The sequence below is a fragment of the Oncorhynchus gorbuscha genome, linkage group LG04 (genome assembly GCF_021184085.1).
Source record: "Oncorhynchus gorbuscha isolate QuinsamMale2020 ecotype Even-year linkage group LG04, OgorEven_v1.0, whole genome shotgun sequence".
NCBI lineage: Eukaryota > Metazoa > Chordata > Actinopteri > Salmoniformes > Salmonidae > Oncorhynchus > Oncorhynchus gorbuscha.
In genome coordinates this window covers 55,498,291-55,525,719 of record NC_060176.1, presented here as the reverse complement: position 1 = coordinate 55,525,719, position 27,429 = coordinate 55,498,291, and the positions used below count along the sequence as shown (strand labels likewise).

Below are 27,429 nucleotides of genomic sequence, written 5' to 3'. Positions count from 1 at the left end.
GCAATCACGGCATGGTGAATACAATACAAGGAACCGACGGAACAGGAACGGATCACAAAGGAATAAATAGGGACTCTAATCAGGGGAAAGGATCGGGAACAGGTGTGGGAAGACTAAATGATGATTAGGGGAATAGGAACAGCTGGGAGCAGGAACGGAACGACAGAGAGAAGAGAGAGCGAGAGAGTGAGAGAGGGAGGGGGAGAGAGAGGGATAGAACCAAACAAGACCAGCAGAGGGAAACGAATAGCATGGGGAGCACAGGGACAAGACATGACAATAAATGACAAACATGACAGTACCCCCCACTCACCGAGCGCCTCCTGGCGCACTCGAGGAGGAATCCTGGCGGCAACGGAGGAAATCATCGATGAGCGAACGGTCCAGCACGTCCCGAGACGGAACCCAACTCCTCTCCTCAGGACCGTAACCCTCCCAATCCACTAGGTATTGGTGACCCCGTCCCCGAGAACGCATGTCCATAATCTTATGTACCTTGTAAATAGGTGCGCTCTCGACAAGGACGGGAGGGGGGGAGGGAAAGGGCTTAACACAGGAGACATGGAAGACAGGATGGACGCGACGAAGATGTCGCGGAAGAAGCAGTCGCACAGCGACAGGATTGACGACCTGGGAGACACGGAACGGACCAATGAACCGCGGAGTCAACTTACGAGAAGCTGTCGTAAGAGGAAGGTTGCGAGTGGAAAGCCACACTCTCTGGCCGCAACAATACCTTGGACTCTTAATCCTGCGTTTATTGGCGGCTCTCACCGTCTGTGCCCTGTAACGGCAAAGTGCAGACCTCACCCTCCTCCAGGTGCGCTCACAACGTTGGACAAACGCTGAGCGGAGGGAACGCTGGACTCGGCAAGCTGGGATGAGAACAGAGGAGGCTGGTAACCCAGACTACTCTGAAACGGAGATAACCCGGTAGCAGACGAAGGAAGCGACCAGAGCGTATTCTGCCCAGGGAGCTGTTCTGCCCAAGACGCAGGGTTTCTGAAAGAAAGGCTGCGTAGTATGCGACCAATCGTCTGATTGGCCCTCTCTGCTTGACCGTTAGACTGGGGATGAAACCCGGAAGAGAGACTGACGGACGCACCAATCAAACGACAGAACTCCCTCCAAAACTGTGACGTGAATTGCGGGCCTCTGTCTGAAACGGCGTCTAACGGGAGGCCATGAATTCTGAATACATTCTCAATAATGATTTGTGCCGTCTCCTTAGCGGAAGGAAGTTTAGCGAGGGGAATGAAATGTGCCGCCTTAGAGAACCTATCGACAACCGTCAGAATCACAGTCTTCCCCGCAGACAAAGGCAGACCGGTAATGAAGTCTAAGGCAATGTGAGACCATGGTCGAGAAGGAATGGGGAGCGGTCTGAGACGACCGGCAGGAGGAGAGTTACCCGACTTAGTCTGCGCGCAGTCCGAACAAGCAGCCACGAAACGGCGCGTGTCACGCTCCTGAGTCGGCCACCAAAAGCGCTGGCGAATAGACGCAAGAGTGCCTCGAACACCGGGATGACCAGCTAACTTGGCAGAGTGAGCCCACTGAAGAACAGCCAGACGAGTGGAAACAGGAACGAAAAGGAGGTTACTAGGACAAGTGCGCGGCGACGCAGTGTGCGTGAGTGCTTGCTTAACCTGTCTTTCAATTCCCCAGACTGTTAACCCGACAACACGCCCATAAGGAAGAATCCCCTCGGGATCAGTAGAAGCCACAGAAGAACTAAACAGACGGGATAAGGCATCAGGCTTGGTGTTCTTGCTACCCGGACGGTAAGAAATCACAAACTCGAAACGAGCGAAAAACAACGCCCAACGAGCTTGACGGGCATTAAGTCGTTTGGCAGAACGGATGTACTCAAGGTTCTTATGGTCTGTCCAAACGACAAAAGGAACGGTCGCCCTCCAACCACTGTCGCCATTCGCCTAGGGCTAAGCGGATGGCGAGCAGTTCACGGTTACCCACATCATAGTTGCGCTCAGATGGCGACAGGCGATGAGAAAAATAAGCGCAAGGATGAACCTTATCGTCAGACTGGAAGCGCTGGGATAGGATGGCTCCCACGCCTACCTCTGAAGCGTCAACCTCGACAATGAATTGTCTAGTGACGTCAGGAGTAACGAGGATAGGAGCGGACGTAAAACGTTCTTTTAGAAGATCAAAAGCTCCCTGGGCGGAACCGGACCACTTAAAACACGTCTTGACAGAAGTAAGAGCTGTGAGAGGGGCAGCAACTTGACCGAAATTACGAATGAAACGCCGATAGAAATTAGCGAAACCTAAAAAGCGCTGCAACTCGACACGTGACCTTGGAACGGGCCAATCACTGACAGCTTGGACCTTAGCGGAATCCATCTGAATGCCTTCAGCGGAAATAACGGAACCGAGAAAAGTAACGGAGGAGACATGAAAAGAGCACTTCTCAGCCTTTACGTAGAGACAATTCTCTAAAAGGCGCTGTAGGACACGTCGAACGTGCTGAACATGAATCTCGAGTGACGGAGAAAAAAATCAGGATATCGTCAAGATAGACAAAAACAAAAATGTTCAGCATGTCTCTCAGAACATCATTAACTAATGCCTGAAAACAGCTGGCGCATTGGCGAGACCGAACGGCAGAACCCGGTACTCAAAATGCCCTAACGGAGTGTTAAACGCCGTTTTCCACTCGTCCCCCTCTCTGATGCGCACGAGATGGTAAGCGTTACGAAGGTCCAACTTAGTAAAGCACCTGGCTCCTGCAGAATCTCGAAGGCTGATGACATAAGGGGAAGCGGATAACGATTCTTAACCGTTATGTCATTCAGCCCTCGATAATCCACGCAGGGGCGCAGAGTACCGTCCTTCTTTTTAACAAAAGAACCCCGCCCGGCCGGAGAAGAAGAAGGCACTATGGTACCGGCGTCAAGAGACACAGACAAATAATCCTCGAGAGCCTTACGTTCGGGAGCCGACAGAGAGTATAGTCTACCTCGAGGAGGAGTGGTCCCCGGAAGGAGATCAATACTACAATCATACGACCGGTGAGGAGGAAGGGAGTTGGCTCGGGACCGACTGAAGACCGTGCGCAGATCATGATATTCCTCCGGCACTCCTGTCAAATCGCCAGGTTCCTCCTGAGAAGTAGGGACAGAAGAAATGGGAGGGATGGCAGACATTAAACACTTCACATGACAAGAAACGTTCCAGGATAGGATAGAATTACTAGACCAATTAATAGAAGGATTATGACATACAAGCCAGGGGTGACCCAAAACAACAGGTGTAAACGGTGAACGGAAAATCAAAAAAGAAATAGTCTCACTGTGGTTACCAGATACTGTGAGAGTTAAAGGTAGTGTCTCAAATTTGATACTGGGAAGATGACTACCATCTAAGGCAAACATGGGCGTAGGCCTGTCTAACGGTCTGAAAGGAATGTTATGTTTCCGAGCCCATGCTTCGTCCATGAAACAACCCTCAGCCCCAGAGTCAATCAAAGCACTGCATGTAGCACCGAACCGGTCCAGCGTAGATGGACCGACATAGTAGTACAAGATCTAGATGAAGGGACCTGAGTAGTAGCGCTCACCAGTAGCCCTCCGCTTACTGATGGGCTCTGGCCTCTTACTGGACATGAATTAACAAAATGTCCAGCAACTCCGCAATAGAGGCACAGGCGGTTGGTGATCCTCCGTTCCCTCTCCTTATTCGAGATGCGAATCCCTCCCAGCTGCATGGGCTCAGTCTCAAAGCCAGAGGAGGGAGATGGTTGCGATGCGGAGCAGGGAAACACCGTTGATGCGAGCTCTCCTCCACGAGCCCGGTGACGAAGATCTACCCGTCGTTCTATGCGGATGGCGAGAGCAATCAAAGAGTCCACATCTGAAGGAACCTCCCGGGAGAGAATCTCATCTTTAACCACTGCGTGGAGTCCCTCCAGAAAACGAGCGAGCAGCGCCGGCTCGTTCCACTCACTAGAGGCAGCAAGAGTGCGAAACTCAATGGAATAATCCGTTATGGACCGTTCACCTTGGCATAAGGAAGCCAGGGCCCTAGAAGCCTCCTCACCAAAAACTGAACGGTCAAAAACCCGAATCATCTCCTCCTTAAAGTTCTGGAATCTGTTAGAGCAATCAGCCCTTGCCTCCCAGATAGCTGTGCCCCATTCTCGAGCCCGGCCAGTAAGGAGTGAAATGACGTAAGCAACCCGAGCTCTCTCTCTAGAGTATGTGTGGGGTTGGAGAGAGAACACAATCTCACACTGCGTGAGAAAGGAGCGGCACTCAGTGGGCTGCCCGGAGTAGCAAGGTGGGTTATTAACCCTGGGTTCTGGAGGCTCGGCAGGCCAGGGAGTAACAGGTGGCACGAGACGTAGACTCTGGAACTGTCCAGAGAGGTCGGAAACCTGAGCGGCCAGGTTCTCCACGGCATGGCGAGCAGCAGACAATTCCTGCTCGTGTCTGCCGAGCATGGCTCCTTGGATCTCGACGGCAGTGTAACGAGCGTCTGAAGTCGCTGGGTCCATTCCTCGGTCGGTTCCTTCTGTCATGCAGGTAAAAGAGGACCCAAAAGCGACTTAACAGAAACAGAGTTTATTAAAGTCCAAAACGGAATAACAGAAATCCTCTAGACTTGTAGAGGGGAAACAACTGGAGATGCGGCCACAGACTGCAGGTCGCTTCGGGTAGGCGCAGGCCGTAGTCGACTGAGACACCTGCTCACACGCAGCATCTGACGAAGGCACAAAACACGACAGGACAGGGTGATACACAATCACGGCAAAAACACGACAGGACAGGGCGAAACGCAATCACGGCATGGTGAATACAATACAAGGAACCGACGGAACAGGAACGGATCACAAAGGAATAAATAGGGACTCTAATCAGGGGAAAGGATCGGGAACAGGTGTGGGAAGACTAAATGATGATTAGGGGAATAGGAACAGCTGGGAGCAGGAACGGAACGACAGAGAGAAGAGAGAGCGAGAGAGTGAGAGAGGGAGGGGGAGAGAGAGGGATAGAACCAAACAAGACCAGCAGAGGGAAACGAATAGCATGGGGAGCACAGGGACAAGACATGACAATAAATGACAAACATGACACAGTGACTAGGTGGGCTCTGCATGCCATAATGTGCTCAACATAACACTGCAGATCAGAGCAGAGAAAAGAGCACCTAGAAAACAGTGAGGCAAATTCGTGACTAGGAGGCCGGAATTAGCTCTGAATTAAACATTACTTTGATGGAAAACTGAGTGAAGATCGGCAAAACCTAATAGAATGACCTTGAATTTGCTTAAGCACTGATGGATAGGCACAGAGTATCCCACCCCTTCTCTCTTTTCCTCTCTCGCACACACACACACACTCATTCCATTTCTCTCTTTTTGCTCTCTCTCTCTCTTCAGAAAGGAAAAATGGGCATAAAGTCACGTAAGACAAGCCAGAGTTTAGAGAACAACTTCAAAGTAAGGCATATGCAGGGACAGCACCATCTGAATACATTTTCTGGCCACCAGTCGATCTGCCCTCAGGCTAAGATTGTGGCTGTTCGCATCTCTCCTGACCCCTCATGAGCTCCCAGTTAAAACGAATCCCTCACGAACAAGGAAGACATGGAGAAAATGAGAGATGAAAAACATGATAAGAGTGGATATTTAGAAGAGAGAGGGATTCTATTATCAACTGTAGAAGTGCTGTGTTGGGTTAAAGAGCCTTCAATTTTATTCAAGAATATATAGTATGTATTAATGAAGCACTACTGTATTAATCATTACATTGCTGTATACTCCCTTGAGTTTTCACTTCATCGTTCAGGTATAAGTGCTATGTCGCAGTGTGTTGCTTTTGGTTCTTACGTGTATAACAGCATGTTTTTCAGCAGTAGTACTTCATAGCTCAGTGACATTGATGCATCCATGAGAATTGTCAGTGTGTTGGAGATTTTTGGTTCAGGACGATCTAAGACCTAAAATCTATGTCGTTGTAATTAATTAATTCAATATTTGATTGGGTAAATCCTTCATAAGTGTGTGGTTATGTCTACTGGGACACAGGATCAAAATCACATACACACATTCATTCACGCTTGCTCAACCACCACACACACACACACACACACACACTACGCACCACACACACCACACACTCTGGAAGGAGTCAAAGGACTATTATGTAATGTGATGCAAGGTGCCCTTCAATTAGAAATTGAAATCCTTGAAAACAATTGGATAAAACATAGAAAATAATTTGTACCTTTCCTCATGATAATTGACTTGTCTAAAATAATCTATGCCTGAAAAATTGTGTAAGCGCAACAATCGGTAGGAGTAAGTATTGGGGTTGTGGTTAGGTTATCCATTTTGACATACAATAGAGCAAGAGTTTCCTGTGCATCATGGGGAAAGGGTTTTGTGTTATGTGCTGGGCATGCGGTAGGGCAAGAAGACACTGGGATGTAGCCCTCGGAGCAAAAATTAATCTGCATGTGTGGAACTCTAAGCTGGGTCTATTGTTCATGATCACCATACCTGCAATTCATAGTGATATGGTACGCATGTGCGAACCACACACACACACACACACACACACACACACACACACACACACACACACACACACACACACACACACACACACACACACACACACACACACACACACACACACACACACACACACACACACACACACACACACACACACACACACACACAGGGGGAGTGGGGCTCTAATGAGGCCCTTGGAGACTGCTGGATTGTCAATCAAGCCTCTGCATGCTGACACGCGGTCGACAACATCAATGATATTTTTCCCAAACAGATAAAAGCCTGTCAGATTGCATCAGAAGAGAAGGGGATCAGAAGTCCATAGGAGTTTCAGTGAGAAAGACGAAGAGGGAGGGCTGAGGGGGGACATGAGGAAAGAAGAGTAAAAGCAAAAGGAAAGAGGGCAAGAGTAAAAAAAGAAGAAGAGAAGAAAATGAATGAAAAGCCAGAGAGAAAGAAATTGTGGGCATGGAAGAGAAGATGATGGTGAAACTTTTCTTCCCTCCAAATGTACACTATACAGTATAGCAAAAAGTATGTGGACACCCGTTCAAATGAGTGGATTCGGCTATTTCAGTCACACCCATTGATGATTGGTGTATAAAATCTCCAAACAGCCATGTAATCGCCATAGACAAACATTGGCAGTAGAATGGCCTTACTGAAGAGCTCAGTGACTATCAACGTGGCACCGTCATAGGATGCCACCCTTCCAACGAGTCAGTAGAGCTGCCCCGGTCAACTATAAGTGCTGTTATTGTGAAGTGGAAACGTCTAGGAGCAACAACGGCTCAGCTATGAAGTGCTAGGCCATACAAGATCACAGAACGAGACCGCCGAGTCCTGCGTGTAGCATGTTAAAATCGTCTGTCCTCAGTTGTAACACTCACTACTGAGTTACAAACTGCCTCTGGAAGCAATGTCAGCACAATAACTGTTCATCGAGAGCTTCATGAAATGGGTTTCCATGGCCAAGCAGCAGCACACAAGCCTAAGATCACCATGCGCAATGCCAACCGTTGGCTGGAGTGGTGTAAAGCTTGCTGCCATTGGACTCTGGAGCAGGAGAAATGCATTCTCTGGAGTGATGAATCACGATTCACCATCTTGCAGTTCGACGGACGAATCTGGGTTTGGCGGATTCCAGGAAAACACTACCTGCCCCAATGTATAATGCCAACTGTAACGTTTGGTGGAGGAAGAATAATGGTCTGGGGCTGTATTTCATGGTTCGGGCTAGGTCCCTTAGTTCCAGTGAAAGGAAATCGTAATAATACAGCTTACAAGGACATTCTAGAGCAGGCCTGGGCAACTCCAGTCCTCGGGGGCCTGATTGGTGTTATACTTTTGTCCCAGCCCCATCTAACACACCTGACTCAAATAATCAACTATTCATGATCCTCAGTTAAAAATGCAATTAGTTTCAATCAGGTGTGTTTGCTAGGGATGGGTGAAAAGTGTGACACCAATCAGGCCCCCGGGGACTGGAGTTGCCCAGGCGTGTTCTAGAGGATTCTGTACCTCCAACTTTGTGGCAATAGTTTAGGGAATACCCTTTCCTGTTTCCGCATGACAATGCCCCCATGCACAAAGCGAAGTCCATACAGAAATGGTTTGTCGAGATTGGTGTGGAAGAACTTAACTGGCCTGCACAGAGCTCTGACCTCAACCCCATTGAACACCTTTGGGATTAATTGAAACGCCAACTGCGAGCCAGGCCGAATCGCCCAACATCAGTGCCTGACCTCACTAATGCTCTTGTGGCTGAATGGAAGCAAGTCCCTGCAGCAATGTTCCAACATCTAGTGGAAAGCCTTCGCAGAAGAGTGGAGGCTGTTATAGCAGCAAAGGGGGATCAACTCCATATTAATGCCCGTGATTTTGGAAGGAGATGTTCGACAAGCAGGTGTCCACTACTTTTCGTCATGTAGTGTATTTTCTGTTGTGCCACTCCTCCAGAATAATATTGTAGATCTGTTTACTATGAATCATTCAGTAAGTCAAATCTAATTGTATTTCTCACATGCGCCAAACACAAGAGGTGTAGACTTAACGGTGAAATGCTTACCAGCCCTTAACCAACAAAGCAGTTCAAAAGTAAGAAAAAGTAGGTAAATAAAAAAAGGAAACAGTATCACAATAAATTAACGAGGTTATATTTATTTAACTAGGCAAGTACCCAGGCCAAACCCTAACCCAGATGATGCTGGGCCAATTGTGAGCTGCCCTATGGGACTGACAATCACTGCCGATTGTGATACAGCCTGGAATCAAACCAGAGTCTTTAGTGACACCTCTAGCACTGTGATGCAGTGCCTTAGACCGCTGCGCCACTCGGGAGCCAACATACAAGGAGTACCGGTACCTAGTCAATCTGCAGGGGTACGAGGTAATTGATGTGATTGATGTCATTTGTACAGTACATACAATATAGGTGGGAGTAAAAGTGACTAGGCAATCAGGATAGATAATAAACCGTGTGAAAGTGTGTTTATGTGAGTGTGGTGTCAATATGCATGTGTGTGTTTTGTGTTTTGTGTGTGTAAGCGAATGTAGTGTGTGTGTGTTGGAGTGTCAGTGTAGTATGTGTGTGGGTAGAGTCCAGTGAGTGTGCATAGAGCCAGTGCAAGAGAGTGAAGTATGTGCCTCAGATGAGGGCAACTTGCTTCTGACTTCAACTAGATGATCAGACAGATCCCTTTCTGACAGTTATAATCATTTATGCCCTTCCTCAATGATACTTCGCCACTTAAATGCACTTAAATGCACTAGGCTACACCAGTATATAATGCTGAGCATAGAAAAATGCACCATTTCCAGGGTTCGGAAAAGATTGCATGCGACAGACAGGTACTAGAATATTAATGCACAGTGACAGGTATCATTTGACAATTTTTCTTCTTTTGCCACATTTCTGAACTCATCTGATAGTCACAGTGATAGACATGATTCGTAATAGGTGATGGTCAGAGGGGGAGGTGCATTTAAAAGAAGCAATCTATTTATCCTTGAGAATATAGCACACCTCTTTGGAAATATATAAGTATCGTAGAAAAATGTCTTTAATCATTTATTTCTCCTTATTTTAGCTGTAGTGGGTATACGTGTTGGCGTCATCCCTGTTTATTAGTCAACATCACACATGTAGATTCCCCTCGATGGTACCTCCAAAAGCCCCAACTCACTGCAGAGGGCATCATGCAGCTGGGGTTAGTGCAATGGCCAGGACAGTCCTGTCTAGGTGGGAGGGCTGGAGATCCAACCTCATAACAAGAGGATTTCATTACCAAGCTAAACCTAAGCTCTGCTAACAGACCATGCTTATCCCATGCTGCTGAGCCTTGCCTTTCCAAGTGTATTGTTCCAGGAACACACAATTAGCATGGCGGCGTGTAATTAAGACTCTTTTCTCTGAGCGTGTCATTATCACATGGCTTTAGCCCAACATGGTTCCTGCATGCTGCTGCTGGGTTCACAGCTTGGACAGGAGACAGGGGTGCATGGGATGACATGAGCATGAGATATAGTGCTGCTGCTGGGTTCACAGCTTGGACAGGAGACAGGGGTGCATGGGATGACATGAGCATGAGATATAGTGCTGCTGCTGGGTTCACAGCTTGGACAGGAGACAGGGGTGCATGGGATGACATGAGCATGAGAGATAGTGCTGCTGCTGGGTTCACAGCTTGGACAGGAGACAGGGGTGCATGGGATGACATGAGCATGAGAGATAGTGCTGCTGCTGGGTTCACAGCTTGGACAGGAGACAGGGGTGCATGGGATGACATGAGCATGAGAGATAGTGCTGCTGCTGGGTTCACAGCTTGGACAGGAGACAGGGGTGCATGGGATGACATGAGCATGAGAGATAGTGCTGCTGCTGGGTTCACAGCTTGGACAGGAGACAGGGGTGCATGGGATGACATGAGCATGAGAGATAGTGCTGCTGCTGGATACAGCAGCACTAAGGAAATAAATACAGTGTTGTTGGAGGATTAGGTGTTTCTAAAGATTACTGTATAGTATTATCATATCATAATATTTGGTCTGCTTGATAGAAACCCGACTTCTCTCTCTGTCAGAAAGTGAAATTATGACAGTAAGTGCCCACTGGAACAAATGTTTATGAATATTACTTTCTCTATTTCGTCGAACAATTTACCTAAAAATAAGATACAACAAAAAGTAGCTACTGCAGGCAGGCTACGTTGAATTTTAAATATTTAAATTAAAGTATAGACCTATTAGTTGACATTGTCATGGATCTTGGAAGCATTGTTAGTCACATAATAACCACTGATATCTTGCTGATGTTGAAACAACAGGATACTATTACCATATGAATGGTAACGTTGTAATGTATAATATGGTCAAACTGTTCCTTTAAGCATACCCGTCTACATGGTGAATGAAGTGTCGTTTTTCAGCGTTAACTCCTCCTTTGCATTCTGAACAACTTGCGCTGTTTCTTACACTTGAACAACCAAGTAGTTTCTAAGCGCATTCCCCGTTAGCTAATGTGGAGGGAAAGAGGGTTCTTTTTTTTACCTACCCGAAAATATAGATTTGGCACCGGATATCACTTGACAGTTAATATAAGAACATACGAAGGTCGGTTATTAAAGGTAAACTTCCTCCAAGTAAATATAGTTTTGATCGAAACTCTTGACTGAACGAGTGTCCTGTGAAGAAAGCAATAGCTGTGGTTCGATGTCCATGCTTATAATAAGACTCATCTTTTGCCTGTCGAATTGAAACTCACATATTATATTAGGAAGTGATATGGGACGTCATCCTTGAATTTAAATTGGTTCGTGCCCAGTTTGTTTGCCTGTGAGCGTCTCGGGAAGAATATCGAAGTTGCATTCTTCAGCACCCATACGGAGGGAGAGTGGGTTGCAACTAGCCCACTGGGTAGAGTGAAGAAGACACTTCTGGGAAGTTGCTTTATCCGGCTATTGACGCCGAAATTAAAACAGTTGCATTTGGTGGATTATTGGGGAGTTCATCATCATGGAAAAGTTGGAGATTATTCAGTATATCAAAATGGAGATGTGAAAACGTGGCACTTTGTTTTCACACTGTCAGTTTTGGGTTTATTCTAGTGCGTAAACTGGACGGTCCCCCCCTTTGCAGATAGTCGATTTATTTCGGTTTGTTGGAGCGATCGTGCATTCTTGTCAACTTTATCAGGGAGAAACTTTTTCATCAGCAAAATGCCACAACTTAACGGAGGTGGTGGTGATGATTTGGGGGCGAATGATGAAATGATATCATTCAAAGATGAAGGCGAGCAAGAGGAAAAAATATCCGAAAATGTATCAGCGGAGAGGGATTTGGATGATCTGAAGTCTTCGTTAGTGAACGAATCGGAAAACAACAGTAGCTCGTCAGACTCCGAGGTAAGGCCGTTGTAATGCTGATCTGAAGTCTGATCTATTGCAAACGCGTGTCTATAGCCTATAGGCTTTATACTACATGCCCATTTAAAAATGATTATTTTTGGTATAGCCTATTGCTGAAGTAGACTACTATTACATGTTTTCTCCTTTTTGTTCTGTGTGCGCCTCTGTCCTTGTCAGCAAGCAGAGCGGCGCCCTCAACCAAGACCAGACTTGGACAGTTACGAGAAAACCAGGGATTACTTTAGTGAAGGTAAAATCTGTCACTTGCAATGCTACATTGTTACATTTGCTTTACTATTGTTTAATGCATTTCATATGTATGTGATGTCCCTTCTATTTACTGATATTCATGCTCTGTCCTTGCAGCCCTCAGAAGACAGCAAGATGGTGGCTTTTTCAAGAGTCCCCATTATCCTGGGTACCCGTTTCTTATGATCCCAGATCTTACCAACCCCTACCTATCCAATGGGGCCCTCTCCCCTAGCGCAAGAACGGTGAGTGACCATAACAAAATTAATCTACAATGTAGGCTACTCTTTAGTGTTGACAGTTATCCGCGTTGCTTTCCACTGAAGGCATGTGTAAAAATTGGTTATGCACAACCAGACCGCCATATTCCCTTCGAGTGGCCTCTCAAGGAGTAGGCTAACTAGTTCTTTGTTCTTCTGGGATTTTTTTCCTCCTGTCAGCCTTCTGTAGGGTACTAACTTCACATTTTTAGGCTCGATCTCTAATTCAGATGAAGTCCATGCTTATCTATGTGTTGGTCTATTTATTTCGAGGCAGAAGTGATTATGATAAATATGAGCAGTTAAGTGTTTTGTAAATGTGATTCTTCAACGGAAGCTCTGGCATTCGGGTGGTTAACAATTTATTAGGTACTAAGTACATACTACATTGAGAACCATGAATTCCAAAGCCCATCTAATGTTCCATAGAGCGCAAATTCAACAATAAGTATGAAGGAAAACTTTGCAATAATTATAACTTGTGGGTGATAGCCAACATGTACTCTTACAAACAGACACTTTATGCACAGGGCATCATCAGATGTTGCAGTCAAAGAGACCTGAGCAAAATATGATGTAGTGTCCAATAACCTGTCATTCTGAATGTGCTTATTTTCAGGAGTAGACTGTCCTGTCAAAATGAGTTTTAGCCCAGTTATTTACCCAAAATCATATGCCCATGACTTAGAAAGTCATTTTCTTCTTTAAAATAATGCCCACTGTAAAAATACTGAGACCTGCTTGTTCAGGTAAATTATAGTTTTCTGCATAAAATATATATATTTAAGAAATAATATAACGTATCACCTTAGATATCTGTATGCATTTCATGTAGATAATGTTATCCAATGTGTATGTAATTCACAATTAAATAATGTGCATCATTATCAATTAAATAATAGTGCAAACGTCATTAAAATACCACCTAATGAAATAATGTTGTTGTTAAGAGCATTTCCATCCCCCAAGTCCTTCTCACCCTAAAAAGCGAGTGATTTGGATGGGACCAGTCAAGCATTTCGGTGAAAAGCAATTATCCCCTTTCTTCCTCTGCTTTTCCCTGCCTCCTTTTCACTGTTCCAAACCAACTCTCCCTGCCTCCTTTTCACTGTTCCAAACCAACTCTCCCTGCCTCCTTTTCACTGTTCCAAACCAACTCTCCCTGCCTCCTTTTCACTGTTCCAAACCAACTCTCCCTGCCTCCTTTTCACTGTTGCAAACCAACTCTCCCTGCCTCCTTTTCACTGTTCCAAACCAACTCTCCCTGCCTCCTTTTCACTGTTCCAAACCAACTCTCCCTGCCTCCCTGTACCTTCCATTCAATTAGGGAGGCGTTTGTTGACCATTGTTATTCTGAGCAGGCGCTTGATGGCTTCATTGGAGGTCTCCATTGGGGCTCATTAACTAAATGGCTACTCTCTACACACAAGTTGCATACCACTGTGGAGATCCTCTTTTGTTCCTCAAGCCATTTGTAGGGATAGGCAATTAACATAATTGTTGCATTTAATTAGCATGCCTGTGTTTTTCCATGTTTAAATTTCATTCTCATGGACATTATCTAGATCTATTCCAATTCTTGCTTTAATTTCGGTTCCTTCGATCTATGGTTTGAACCATACTATTTTTTTGTACACTCCTTGCCTGAATTTGGCAATGAGATTAAAAAAGGTTTTCAAATTAAGATAATTTTCTTTACAAAATGTTGTATGGTCCATGTTTGTGCAAGCAATCCATGTTGCTCTCTCACGTCACAAAAATATTAATTGTGTGGACAAATATACAATATTTTCCTTCTCACTGCTTCCTTATTGATGTTTTTCATCACTTCCCCTTGTTTTTGTGTGTGAGTTGACCAAAATGTAAATCCTATCCAAGGTCAGTGATATCAGAAAAAAATATGGTTATTTTTTGCAAATATTTACTAATAACCTTCCATGTTGTATTCCTTGCAGCACTTGGTATTTTAGCAGAACTTGTGATCAAATAGCCTATTTATTATGTTTAGTTAGCGAAATAATAAGTAAGTACATTTTACTTAACCCTGTCTTGAACTCGCGGTGTTCCTCCATGACCCCTCACACAAAGCATGCTGGGACCTAGGGCTCCACCTCCGCATGGTTTTGATTTGGTTTAGAAAAAACAAACTCTTAAACAAAAAGTTAGTTAGGATAGCTGTCAGTTTTCTTTCTCAATGTTATACGCTTTAGGGAGGGATCCACATTCCTTCTAAGCCTTTCCAATTTGGAGCTATATCCCCTTAATGACATGGGGAGGACAGAATCAGGTCAATGGGATGTATTGAGCCCACTCTGTCAATCAGCACAACCATGGTAGAGAAACTACAGTGAGACAATGGCTGGCTGGAATACTCAGGATATTTACTGAACAAGTAGTCCTAAACTGCACATTTACTGGTATTGCCCCATTGAGCTGAATAAAACTCATTGCCTGGGATCTAACAGAAAATGCTCTGAATTCGAATAATCTGATCATTTATCATATTTTAAGCCTACAATGACAGATATTGAACCGTTATGCCAAATTGGATACAGCTGCATTTAATAGAGAATAATTGTCACTGGTCTCCGCTCAAACATTGGGTGAACAAGTTTGTTAAACTAATGAGTTCCACAGTAACATTTGCTCTGTACATACCTTCAAGGTTTCCTAATTGGTTAGTTAGCTGGAGAGTGTGATTTAGGTCTCTATACAGGCTCATAGAGTAGATAATTAGTCTTGTTGTGTTTGACAGCATTGCTCCAGATTTGGGCAGAAATGAATTAAGGGCAGAATGATATTCTACAGTACTTTTGTATACTTTTTATCCATTAGTTCTAAAAGTAGCGCCCACAAGCCAAAAGTGAACCCCGGAAATTGCGTACTACGTCACAAATGTGCAGATATGTGCACCACATAATTTTTCTCTCTCTCTCTACTGTGTGTGCATCTTATTAGCTGTCACTCAAATGGCGAGGGCTGAAGCTCATTGGCTGAAACTCGAATTGCCAGGGGGCAGGCCCACGTTGGGGGAGTAAATGTTGCTTTCAAACTAGGGATTTTGTGGCTAATTGAGGTAAAACTGTAATTCTGCACATAGATTATGCATGTATGAAATACATATTGGCACATCCCAGCCTAAATCGGGAGGTTTAAAAAAACATTTACTAAGTTGCCAAAGTACCGGAGCATGTCTTCAATTTCAAATCAGTTTCATACAGTAGTTTGGTGTTAAGGAATGAGGAATGTAAACACAGATATTGGAGTAGTAAAGGTACATTGACAACACGGTCTTCCTTGCTTTGAATCAACCAATTGATAACAAGCGTAATGGATGTATCATAACTTTAGTAGTAATTAGTGAATGCTTCATAACTCTAACCTTTATGTGGAATTGTTTGGGAAGTCTTGCTTTTTCTCCCCAAGGTGCATTCTGTCTGTCTCTGGGACAATGTTGTCGACAACTCCCCCTTCTGGCCTCCCCCAGTAATATAGATACTATGATAATACATGGGCATTTTCAGTCAATTGATATGCCATGTTGTAGAATAAGCAGTGTAATGTCCAGACGAAGAGAGCAGGGACAGAGGCTTCTCAAGAGACCACCATGATTTCTCAGAATACGCCTGGTTTCTTTTAGTGTTTCTGGTTCAATCTAGTATTGTATGTCAATTGTTTTGAGGCACAACTTGAGAATGTGGATATGACAACCCTAACGTGAGCAATGGTAAGACACTTTGGCTCAGCACAACACAAATCCCTAGATGGAGAAGCATAACTGATTTAGTGGCTGTTCTGAGCTGACATTCCACTGTAATCCGCTGAGGGTTCAGGAAGAACTTTGCTTTTGGAATTCCGTTTCACTAGACTTTTGTCATGGGTGGAGGGCCAAGGAGCCTGTCCCCTGTGAGGTAGAATGTCAGACGGTGTTGTTTTTAGGCCTAGTGTAGATGTAATTAAGAACTCTCAGAGACGAGTGCTGGGGGAGGTGTTCCAGACTACGATGTTCATCGGCCCTATTATATTTTAGTCAAGATTGTTTTCTTTTTTAAAGGGACACCCTTTGTACACTGTTGTCAGTAACAGTGATTTACCTCTTGTGTGAGAGGTGTCTGTCATTTCGGCTAAAGTCAGTTGAATACAACTAAATGAAATGCATGTATGCTAGTCAATCATGGGCTTTGAAATAGGGGTGTTACTATGTCTGAACATGTCAGTTGCTACAATTGCATGCTTCACTGACGTCTTCATCTTTCCAGCATGGCTGATGGTTTTGGTGTTTTAAAATGGGCAGACAAAGACAAGTAAACAGTGGCATTGTCCTATTGAATAAACGGACCTCTCCTTGTATAAGCAAACAGTGTTTGTGTGGAGCAGTCTTTTCATCAGGTAGGACACTGCCTTTTCCACTAACCTTGCAGTCCCAATGGTGGAGGGGCGGTTGAGGAGACGAGCATCAGGGGAGGTTCTGTGGCTGCTCTGCTACAGAGGGGACAGTGTCCAGGACGCTCATTCTGACAGGCCTCGATACTGTGCGACTGCTGAAAGTAATCTCAATGTTAGCTGGCAAATATTTTTTTACAAGGACTGTGTAAACAGAGCTAACATTTTTTACTAGGTTTATGTTTTGGAAATTTTTTATTTATTCAAAGGCAAACAAGTCTACATCAATTTAGTAGCAGCTTTTTGATTAAAAAAAGATTGCACGTGCCCTCAGGGACGTCAAGACCAGCTAACATCTCACAACTAAAATGATTTATTTGTCATAAATGGTTTTATTGTTTGCAATGGGGGAAATTAAATGCTCAAAAAGCATTATTATTTGGCTAAACTGAAGTAAACTACAGATCTGAAGAACTGTGTTCTACTAACCCTTGAATACACAGCTCTAACCCAGATGAAGTTCTGATATGTCTTGAGAAATGTTTTCAAACCACCTTTTAGTACCCACCCATATTAATTGAATGAATAGAGTATAAACCATGTTTTACACTTTTTTAGATTTTGGTTTTCTACTGATTACTTCATGCAGTGGTGAAGGTGCTCTTTGCTCTGGATTCTCAGCCCAAATATCTTCCTGTGTCTCGGGGAGGACGGATATTTCTCCGTATTTCATCTTTCGGACTCAGGGTGTTCATGTTCGGTTCATAACAGCACTTGTATTGAAGTGTGTGAAATGGTGCCAGTCCTGGTCTCTATTCCTCCCTCTTTGGTCTCTGTGGAAAGCATGAGCTGGCGTCAAATCCTACCGCCATCCCCTCGCCTACTAGCTCACCACCTAACCACCCTCCCTCCCGCCTGCCATTAGAAATTCTGTTTATAGCACTCGCTGGCTTCTCAAGAGCAGGGCCCATCAGGAGCTTCTCGGCACCCTTTGAGGAAAGGATAACCACCCCCTCAGCCGCAGACTCCCTACGTTCTGTGACATCAATGAATCCTTTTGAAGTGCCCATATGAATATGTGTGCAAATGTGTTTTTATCAATTTATCCCAGATATGTGTTTTGGTCTAACCAGAACTACTGCAGAGTTTGAGATGTAGTACAGTACTTGTCTTCATGAAAAAAAAATTGGGACTACTTTTTGTCAAACCTGATAGATATTTTGCCAACCAAAGCATGGATACCTTTCAAATCCACTTTGATAGCATCTGTTTTACTTGATACAGTAAGTAGAAATGTATATGTTATTTGTGAAACAAGTCACCTGGCCTAGTTTTCCAGGTTTACGTTAGGAGCAGGTTAGAAGGCATCTGAGTAAGTCTTTATGACCATGAGTCAATGGCTTGAGTCAATGTGATGTTGTGCAACATCAAACCCCAGCAGCAGGTTTCAGGAAACCACACGTTGATCATATATACCTGTCTATCACTCATGTCACCTCATATCTTCAACATTGTTACTGTGTAGGCAGTTTCCTGACCCTCTCCATGCCTGAAAAGAAAGACAGCACAGCACTGTTTGATGTACATGGATGTGTTGATATTTGCAGCCCTCTTGTAGCAGATCCTCCTATTTTTCTAGTGTCTTTAGGATAGGCCATGATGGGGTTCAGAGAGTCAGAGGAGTCAAGGTAGTGGAAATGCAATATGATTCTCATTGACAAACCTGTCATCTTTGGCATGAAGGTAAGGGCTAAGCCATGTGTGATATGTGGAATTCTCCCACTAAACAACGGAGCTCCCAGCAAGGCCATACAGCTGTTAACTGTATTGAAAGTAGAAAGATTGCCATGACATGAGCAGGAGGTTGTGGGGGTTGGATCATATATCATATGAATGCCAGCATGTCTCATGCTCACTAATGTCTATGGTCTCCGTTATTAGGAGTAAGCCTCTGTTTAGGGGGGAGTTTTTCTCCCTAGTTTTATCAGGGGATCTGAGTAATCAATCTGCCTCACAGGTGATTGGGCCAATGGCTGATTGATGGGGAAGGGGGCACAGTGACGACACCACTACTCACGGCTTTGGGGTTCCTTGTACATGGCCCCGCACTTTGCAGAGACTTGTTTATATTACATTAACTAAGGTTAGCTCTCAAAGTGTACACTAAAGTTTTCATTCCATGCTAATAAAACCTGATTGTACAGCAAACAAAATCTAATCTAAATAGGTTTTATCAGTCTGGTATTACAAACAGCTGTTTTCAGTTTAAGTTGTGCATGCAGCAGAAGAGGGAGAGGGGAGCAGAGAAGGTAAGAGGAGAGATTGTTGATGAGATGTGGTGGTGGGAGCATAAACTGGGGCAGATATAGGCCTCACTATTCCTTTGCTTGTTATCCCGAGGTCGGCCAGCTTCCAGACCTTGAGGCTCTCATTTGAGGGATTCTCTCCCCCACAGAGCTGCACTACTCTGCTATGGACCAGAATGCATTGCCCTTTCCTCACAGGCCAATCAGAGAGCTGCAGGACACTGTCAGATCCTACAGATCTAGATTCACTGGTACTTAGATCTTAATCTGGTCTCACTTAAATTCATATAACGGCCAAAATTACTCTGCAATTTTTACTCTCAGGAACGCAGGATAAAGTAAGTAAAGTAACTACTGGTAGGTTACCATAGGTTAATTGTGAAGTGTATATACTAGTATGGCCAGATTAGACTCTCCAATCTATACTATATAAAGAAATGGTTGGGTATCTTTCCAGCAGAAGTTTAGTTGTCAGTGAGCGGAGCAGCTGTTGTTCATGTTGAAGTTGTAAATCAGTGTGTCTCATTCCAGCACTGCTGGTCCCGGCTTAAGTCTCCTGGTGAAGGGCTGTAGAGCCATCACGTTGCACCTGCATGCATTCTAAAGGTCCTAGATACCACCGTAAGATGAGGACATGTTTTCTTGGACATACATGGACATTGGACATAGTGTCCCTCTGTCATAAGACCTACGTACTTGGTGATTACATGACACTTTGAAAGATTTGTGAGGAACGTGTGTTAATGAACGTGCAGTCCATGTATTCAATACAATGTCATACAAGTTCACTAAAGTGTGAACTGGTGTGCTACTCCCATTTCAACTCTTATTACAATTTCATACATATTGACAGTGTAATAACACTAGTGTTTATAGTACACTAGTGTAATGTAAGCTTGCATACATTTACAAGCAGCAGATGGATGTATTGGAATGTTTCATGGAAGAGAGTAGCTGCTACCCATTTGACTGAACGTCAACATTTGTTAAATCACTTTAAGCTTCTGGAGATAAGGATTATCTTGTTCAGTGGAGGATGTCTGGGGAAGATGCAGGACTTTCAAACAAGGTTCTTTGGATAAGGCATGTAGGTGGAACATCACTTTTGGACCTGTGACAGGGCTTTCAGTGTAATGCCATAACTGAAATTGTTATTTAGTTATCATTCAGCTTGTTGATGTGGATGTTGTCCTAACATGTAAATTCCCCATTTGCCTCTGGTTGCCTTAGCTGCCTCCATGTATCCCCTGTAAACCAATTGTACTTGTTAAGGAGTCACAATGTTTTGCAGAGCATCACATTTGATTAAAGCAAAGACACAATTCACCGGAAATGTGTAGCTTCGTTGTCTCCACTTGTGGATCTAGTTAGTCAGACGAGTTGTAAAATGGTTACAGCTTTTAATTGTTTGATTTGTAGTTTTTATGGCCTTTTATGGAATATTTCAAACCATTATGCAATGTACTTGATTACCATGAATAATACACGCTGATGAATTCCAGCTGAGATCGTCAAGCTTTGGTTTCAAGTGATTTTGGGATTTCCCCTTCTCCTGCCTTTTAGCAGGGACATGCACATAGGATTGTCTAACGTTCGCCAGCCGCGAATAATTAGCACCTCTGAACAGTGTCGGCACTCACTCTCTTTTGTGTTCACACAGCAAAGACCTTGGTCGTCAGTCACTCAGCCTGGTTAAAGTACTCACGAACCAGAAGGTGGCTGTAGTGTTGTTTGGCAATGCTTGTCCATTTGTGTTGCTTAGTTTATGGTCTAGATTCGAATGTTAGTTTGCTAGCTGCACTAATATTGCTATTTTGTAGAAAGCCCTTGTTGATAGTAGCTAGATAATTACCTACCAAGATGACGAAGAAACTATTTAATTCACATTCCATAATCACATACTGCCAGTGCCAGCCCATAGTCAAATGTTTAGCTAGCTAATGTTAGCATATTCATTAGTTAGCACAACATAGCTGGTTAGCTAGCTAAGGACATTGCACTGACTCGGCAGCTAACAAAGGCAGTTGTTTCCAGGAAACTAATACACTGTGATTGAATTATAATGGCAATACTAGCTACTGTGGTTATCTAGCTTGGAGGAAGTATTTAGTGTTGTTTGCAATGAGTCTGTGCACTCAGCTAGCTACCATCCCATAGCCTACATTTCATATGGGGCGACAGGTAGCCTAGCTGGCCAGTAACCGAACGGTCGCTGGTTCAAATCCCAGTGCCTACAAGGTGAAAGATCTGTCTGTGCCCTTGAGCAAAGCACTTAACCCGAAATGCTCTTGTAAGTCGCTCTGGATAAGAGCGTCTGCTAAATTACTCAAATGTAAAATATGAAGTGTGACTGGCTCATGACATTTAACCGTGAATGTACTGAGAATTCCCTCTTCTTTTTTTGTTGTCACCCCTGTTGGCTCCCCCACATGGGGGGTTGTGCTCACTGATTGACTCAGTCAAGTTGTTGGCCACTGACTAGCATTGCGATTCTACAAGTGGGAACGGCAGATTCGTCACTACCATGTCGGCACGCAGCAGGTACCACTTTTGTTCTAGCAAGAGTAGAAATGGCCCCCTACTGTGATAAGTACCTAGCGGAAGTGAGATTCTCTGTGTTTTTGATTCTTTAGATTGTCCTTGTGATTTGTTGATTTGACGCTTGTCCTTATTTGGCTTAAAGATGTTTTCAAAACTTTGAAACAGTTGTCCACTAGCATGATCAATAGTATAATAAAAGATAAGACTTCAAATTTATTCTGGAAAAATGTCCAGAATTAAACATGTTTAAGAGAGGGGTCTTTATAAGTGCAGTTGCAATATGGCGAGTTGGAATGATTAAATGCCAACTCCTCCACACCTTCCATTGGTATAATTTCTCATCCATTTACATGGTTTGATACAAAATCCTTATAAACGTGAATTACTTTTTTGCTGCATAGTTAGACCAGTTAGCTACATTAAAAAATCTCTAATCAAGCCTATATGACATGGAGTAAGCCAAGGAGTCCTTTTGTTTGATTTGTACATGGGCTGGAAAGGCCTGCTATTGGAAATCCCTGAAGCAGGCTTTGGGGGGCAGGTCTGATTCTCGTGTGAAATGGGAAGGATCTATAGCTGTGGGCTGAGTTGACTGGGGCTGTATGGGTGTGTTGGCAGCGAGAGCGCTGGTCATGAATAGGGTCTTTGACTACCTCAGACTTGCCCTAAAAAGCAGGACAAAGACTCCAGGGCAACTACTTCGAGCCTCACAGCTGAGCTACAGAATGCTGCCTTCGCCCAATGTTCCTCTCTCCTTGCCTGATTTAAATACTACAGTGGCTTTAAGCTTTCTGGAGACCAAGGCTTACATTCACTTCTATATGCCACATTTTCTATCAACACTCTCCAGTGTTTTTGTTTACAACATGCTACTGCTTGGAGGCTATTTACGTGAGCTATTGTGTTGAATCTTTGGAAGAGCAGTGCATATGCCTCAGTGAATTCCTTATAAACAGACTGGTTATTATTGGTTTGTTTCATCTATTTTTCCGATGATGTGTTTTGCCATGTTATTCCATTTCTTTTCTCCTTCTTTGCTATAACTCATATTAGTTTTGGCTTAGCAAAGCCCCTCGTTAAACATGTATAACTAGCTCCATGGAACCTCTCTCTCGCTTGTTGTTGGTAACCACAGCTTTGCTTGGTGTCAGGCGGGTGAAGTTGTTCATTAGGGAACAGTTTTGTTTGCTCTCGGATAATACGGAGGTGTTGGCAAATAAATTAGATTAAATGAGATGAAGACTTTGACCTCAAATGAGTTGTTTTCTTCGTTATTTTGATTGAGCAGTGTGCTTGCTACCCCATGGTTTAAGATGCTCATAAGAAGAAAAAGGCACAATCTTATCAGCAGTGTTAATGGGTCAGTTCAGCCCTGTCCAGACACTCTCTCCCCATAGGGTCTCCTGTTTCAGATGTCACTCAGAGCTTTGTTTGCCCCCCAAAGGTGAAGGGTGAGAGGTCAAGGTTCAGGGCCACTTGGCTGAGTGGGCACCAAACCCCACCGAGCACATCCGTTCCCTTTTTCGGACCAGCTCTAAGCTGTGAAAAGAGAGGGAAAAGGCCACTCTATTGTTTTTAAAAAACAATTATATCACAATGATTTATCTCAAATAAATGTTTGGGTTCACTCTAATCCATTGATGTGATTATGGTGGTTAAATACTTTCACATGGATGTAATGACATTGGCTTAGAACTTGAGATATGGATATGATGTCTTATTGCAGGCTAGCCTAGTGCCATTGTATAACTGTTACTGGTATTTTTGCTGGAGGCCTACTTTGTGGTTCTCCCTCAATAATTACCCTTCACCTCCATACATAATGGCATTTAGATTGATTGAGCTTTTCATAAACGTCTGACTTATTATTTGCATGTGAAAAGTCATATTGTGAGGTTTACGCAAGGACTCTCCTTCTCAAGATCAACAATCTTGTTTTGCACCTCAGCAAAATTTCACACCACACATATAAAAGACTCTCAGCCTTTTTGTCCATAACACCTCCAAAGTTTGTGAGCCAAAGACCTCTCTCGTCAGCCCCCACCAACAACTCCAGCCTCTTTCCGTCCCACCTCCCCCAACCCCAAAATGTCCTCCAGTCAGGTTTATTATGCAGTTTCACGCAGACCAAAATTGCAGCTGCATGGAGAGCAATCTGGATCACATTATCTCAGGCGATGTGATTTATAAATTGTTTCTCAGGCCATAAATCCCTACTGTAATTGTGCACAAGCTCCCCTCTCCCTTCTCTCCACCCTCCCCTTCTTTCCTCCATCAGCTTCCCCCCTCTCTCTTTCTGTCTCTGTCTCACTCTGAGACACAGCTTACAGTGCTTGGGTCATCTCCATTTTTTTTTGCAGGAGTGAGCACTTTGGATTTGGAAGAAGTTTGATACACTGTAAAGTAGGATAGGTTTAGTTTTTTTGGAAAGAATATATCTGGAAATAAATATATTTTCTTCCACTCTCCATCAACAAAACTACTACGTGAGCTAAACAGCATGTGCGGTATTGCTATGGCCAGTGGTGATTGTGGAGAGTGGTCCGTGTTCAGGTCTGTGGCTGCGTGGTCTTGGCTCTACATTCCCCTACACTCTCAGTGTAATTGGTACACTGCCCTGTTCCTGCCTGGGAATCTGATATTTGCTGCAGCCCCTGAACATAATCACCTTGCCCCTCTCATAAGAATGTATACCGATCTGAATTATAGTAATATGCAGCCCCTGAACATAACCACCTTGCCCCTCTCATAAGAATGTATACCGATCAGAATTATAGTAATATGCAGCCCCTGAACATAATCACCTTGCCCCTCTCATAAGAATGTATACCGATCAGAATTATAGTAATATGCAGCCCCTGAACATAATCACCTTTCCCTTCTCATAAGAATGTATACCGATCTGAATTATAGTAATATGCAGCCCCTGAACATAATCACCTTGCCCTTCTCATAAGAATGTATACCGATCTGAATTATAGTAATATGCAGCGACTGGAATATTCTTGCAAAATGGCAAGGTCAGCCTTTAGTTGATGTTGGTGTAGTTACAGCATCTTTATAGATTTCAATATCTTTCCATTGGCATTTAGTGGCCCTCCATTCTCCATGATAAAAGCCTCCATGATATCATTGCCATTCATCAAGACTACTGGCTAACATTGTGCCTTTGGGACTTCCTGTCATTCCTCTCAGATACAGATCATTTTATTTCATTTGACATGGCATTTATTATCTGTAAAGATTTTATTTCTTTAAGATCACTGAATTTCATCCGCCTGCCTTTTCCTCCAAACCCTCTCAAAATGATTTGTTCAAGAGGTTTTTCCTAAGTATTGACAGGGACTGAGAGGTTAATGTGTGCTTAGGAAGGTGAAGATTCCCCTGCACATGTTTACTACTCCATTGTTTAGCTGTCAGGTGACTTGGTGATCCTCGAAGAGGTTTAATGACCTTATGACCCAGGCTCGTTTTGCTCTGTGTTCCTCCTAAAGGCGGATGTTTCTGGAATTAGGGAACTGGCAAGCAGGAGTATGTGCTGGATGCTTGCTCTGGGTTTAAATGGAGTTTCTTAAGAAAGTGTCATTTTATTTACATTTGTACTAGTGAACATTTGAATGATTTTATATGGTAACCGTTGTTTGGCCCATTTTAACATTTTCGTCTTGAAAGGTGAGTCAGCAACACAGTCTAACTTTGTTTGATTAATAATATTTACATGAATACGATGTCCAAAATGCTGCCATATTAAACTTGAACTTGAACAATGTGACTTGAATGTATGGACTGAAGTACCGCAAGAGGAACATAGTGTTCAGGCATACATACCCGGTGTGTGTGTGTGTGTGTGTGTGTGTGTGTGTGTGTGTGTGTGTGTGTGTGTGTGTGTGTGTGTGTGTGTGTGTGTGTGTGTGTGTGTGTGTGTGTGTGTGTGTGTGTGTGTGTGTGTGTGTGTGAGAGAGAGAAAGTTAGCAGTGGGGTGAGAGGGATGTCAGGCAGTAAAACTGAGACGAGGCAGGGCTGAGACTTCAGACCCTGAGATTTGGGCCTGCTTGCAGTGCAAACACTGGAGGCATCTGCAGGCAGCTGTGTGTGTGTGTGTGTGTGTGTGTGTGTGTGTGTGTGTGTGTGGTGGGGAGGGTGGAGCTGGTGGAGGATGCTGGGTGGCATTGGGGGGTGGCTGCAGAGGGAACACAATCATCCCTCTGTTTTCATAAGACTTGTGGTATGTGAGAGCAGAAACAAATGTGTTTAATTTAGGCCCTTTTTCTCTCTCCCCTTCTCCCCAGCACCCCACTAACTGACCCAACTTTTTCAAACGTGCTTTTTCTAAAAGATGCTTCGTGGTCTCCTACCTCTGTCCGCTGCTCTGAGGAAGTTTTAAAAGACTAGACATAATCGGCCAGGTTTGCTCTGTCAGAAAGCACTTATAGAAAAGTTGGCAGACTTTTTAAGATCAAATTTACTCTGAGGTGTAAATATTTATCTACATTTTCTGTAAAAAGTGTATTTCTATGTTTCTCCCTCAGTTTAGAAGTGATTACTGTGTAGTGGTATTTTCCCTGTTGTGAGAGGGTGTATGGTGGACTTATTATTGCGTCTTAATCAGCTTGGCAGGCACCACACTCCCCATTATATTGGTAACCCATGCTGTCCCTTTTAGTCTGTGTTTTGCAAAAATGCAGGTTTCAATGATGTGCCATTTGTTTAGATGTTGCACTTTTGTTTCCGTCCCTCGCACACGCACTCCCATATACACACACACATACACACACACATACACACACACACATACACACATACACACACACATACACACATACACACGCACCTACACACATACACACACACACACACACACACACATACACACGCACATACACACATACACACACACATACACACACACACACATACACACATACACACATACACATACACACACACATACACACACACACATACACACATACACACACACACACACTCACACATACACTCACACATACACACATACACACACACACACACACACACATACACACATACACACGCACATACACTCACACTCACACACACACACACATACACACGCACATACACTCACACATACACACATACACACACACATACACACGCACATACACACACACATACACACATACACACATACACACACACACATATACACACACACATACACACGCACATACACACATACACACACACATACACACGCACATGCACACATACACACGCACATACACACGCACATGCACACATACACACGCACATACACACATACACACATACACACGCACACATACACACACACACACATTCACACGCACATACACACGCACATACACACATACACATGCACACACGCACATACACACATACACATGCACACACGCACATACACACATACATACATACACACGCACATACACACGCACATACACACGCACATACACACATACATGCACATAGAGTTCATTTGATTTCTCTGTTGCGCTTTACAGTAAACATCCAGCCAATCACTGTTAACCACCACATGTTCTGGAGTTAATTACACAGAGGTTTACGGCCGTGCATTTCAATGAAAGTAGGCTGCTCCCCAAACAATAAAATGTTGTGTTCCTGCACAACTGGACAAACCATGCCAGTAGAAATTATGCGAAAGACAGACGACGTCTTCTTCGTTATTGGTGTAGCATGGTTTGATATTGGACTGCATT

The 27,429-nt window shown here is 43.9% G+C and overlaps 1 protein-coding gene across 2 annotated transcripts in view; it reads left to right on the top strand.

Moving 5' to 3' along the window:
- The first annotated feature begins 11,019 nt into the window (after window positions 1-11,019).
- LOC124034311 (transcription factor 7-like 1-B) overlaps window positions 11,020-27,429 on the top strand; it is a 54,551-nt gene continuing 38,141 nt past the window's right edge. For both annotated transcript variants that reach the window (XM_046347325.1, XM_046347324.1), the window contains exons 1-3: window positions 11,020-11,946; window positions 12,127-12,199; window positions 12,316-12,443. In XM_046347325.1, the coding sequence (XP_046203281.1) occupies window positions 11,761-11,946; window positions 12,127-12,199; window positions 12,316-12,443 (387 nt within the window). In that variant the 5' untranslated portion in view covers window positions 11,020-11,760. The remainder of the gene's footprint in view (window positions 11,947-12,126; window positions 12,200-12,315; window positions 12,444-27,429) is intronic.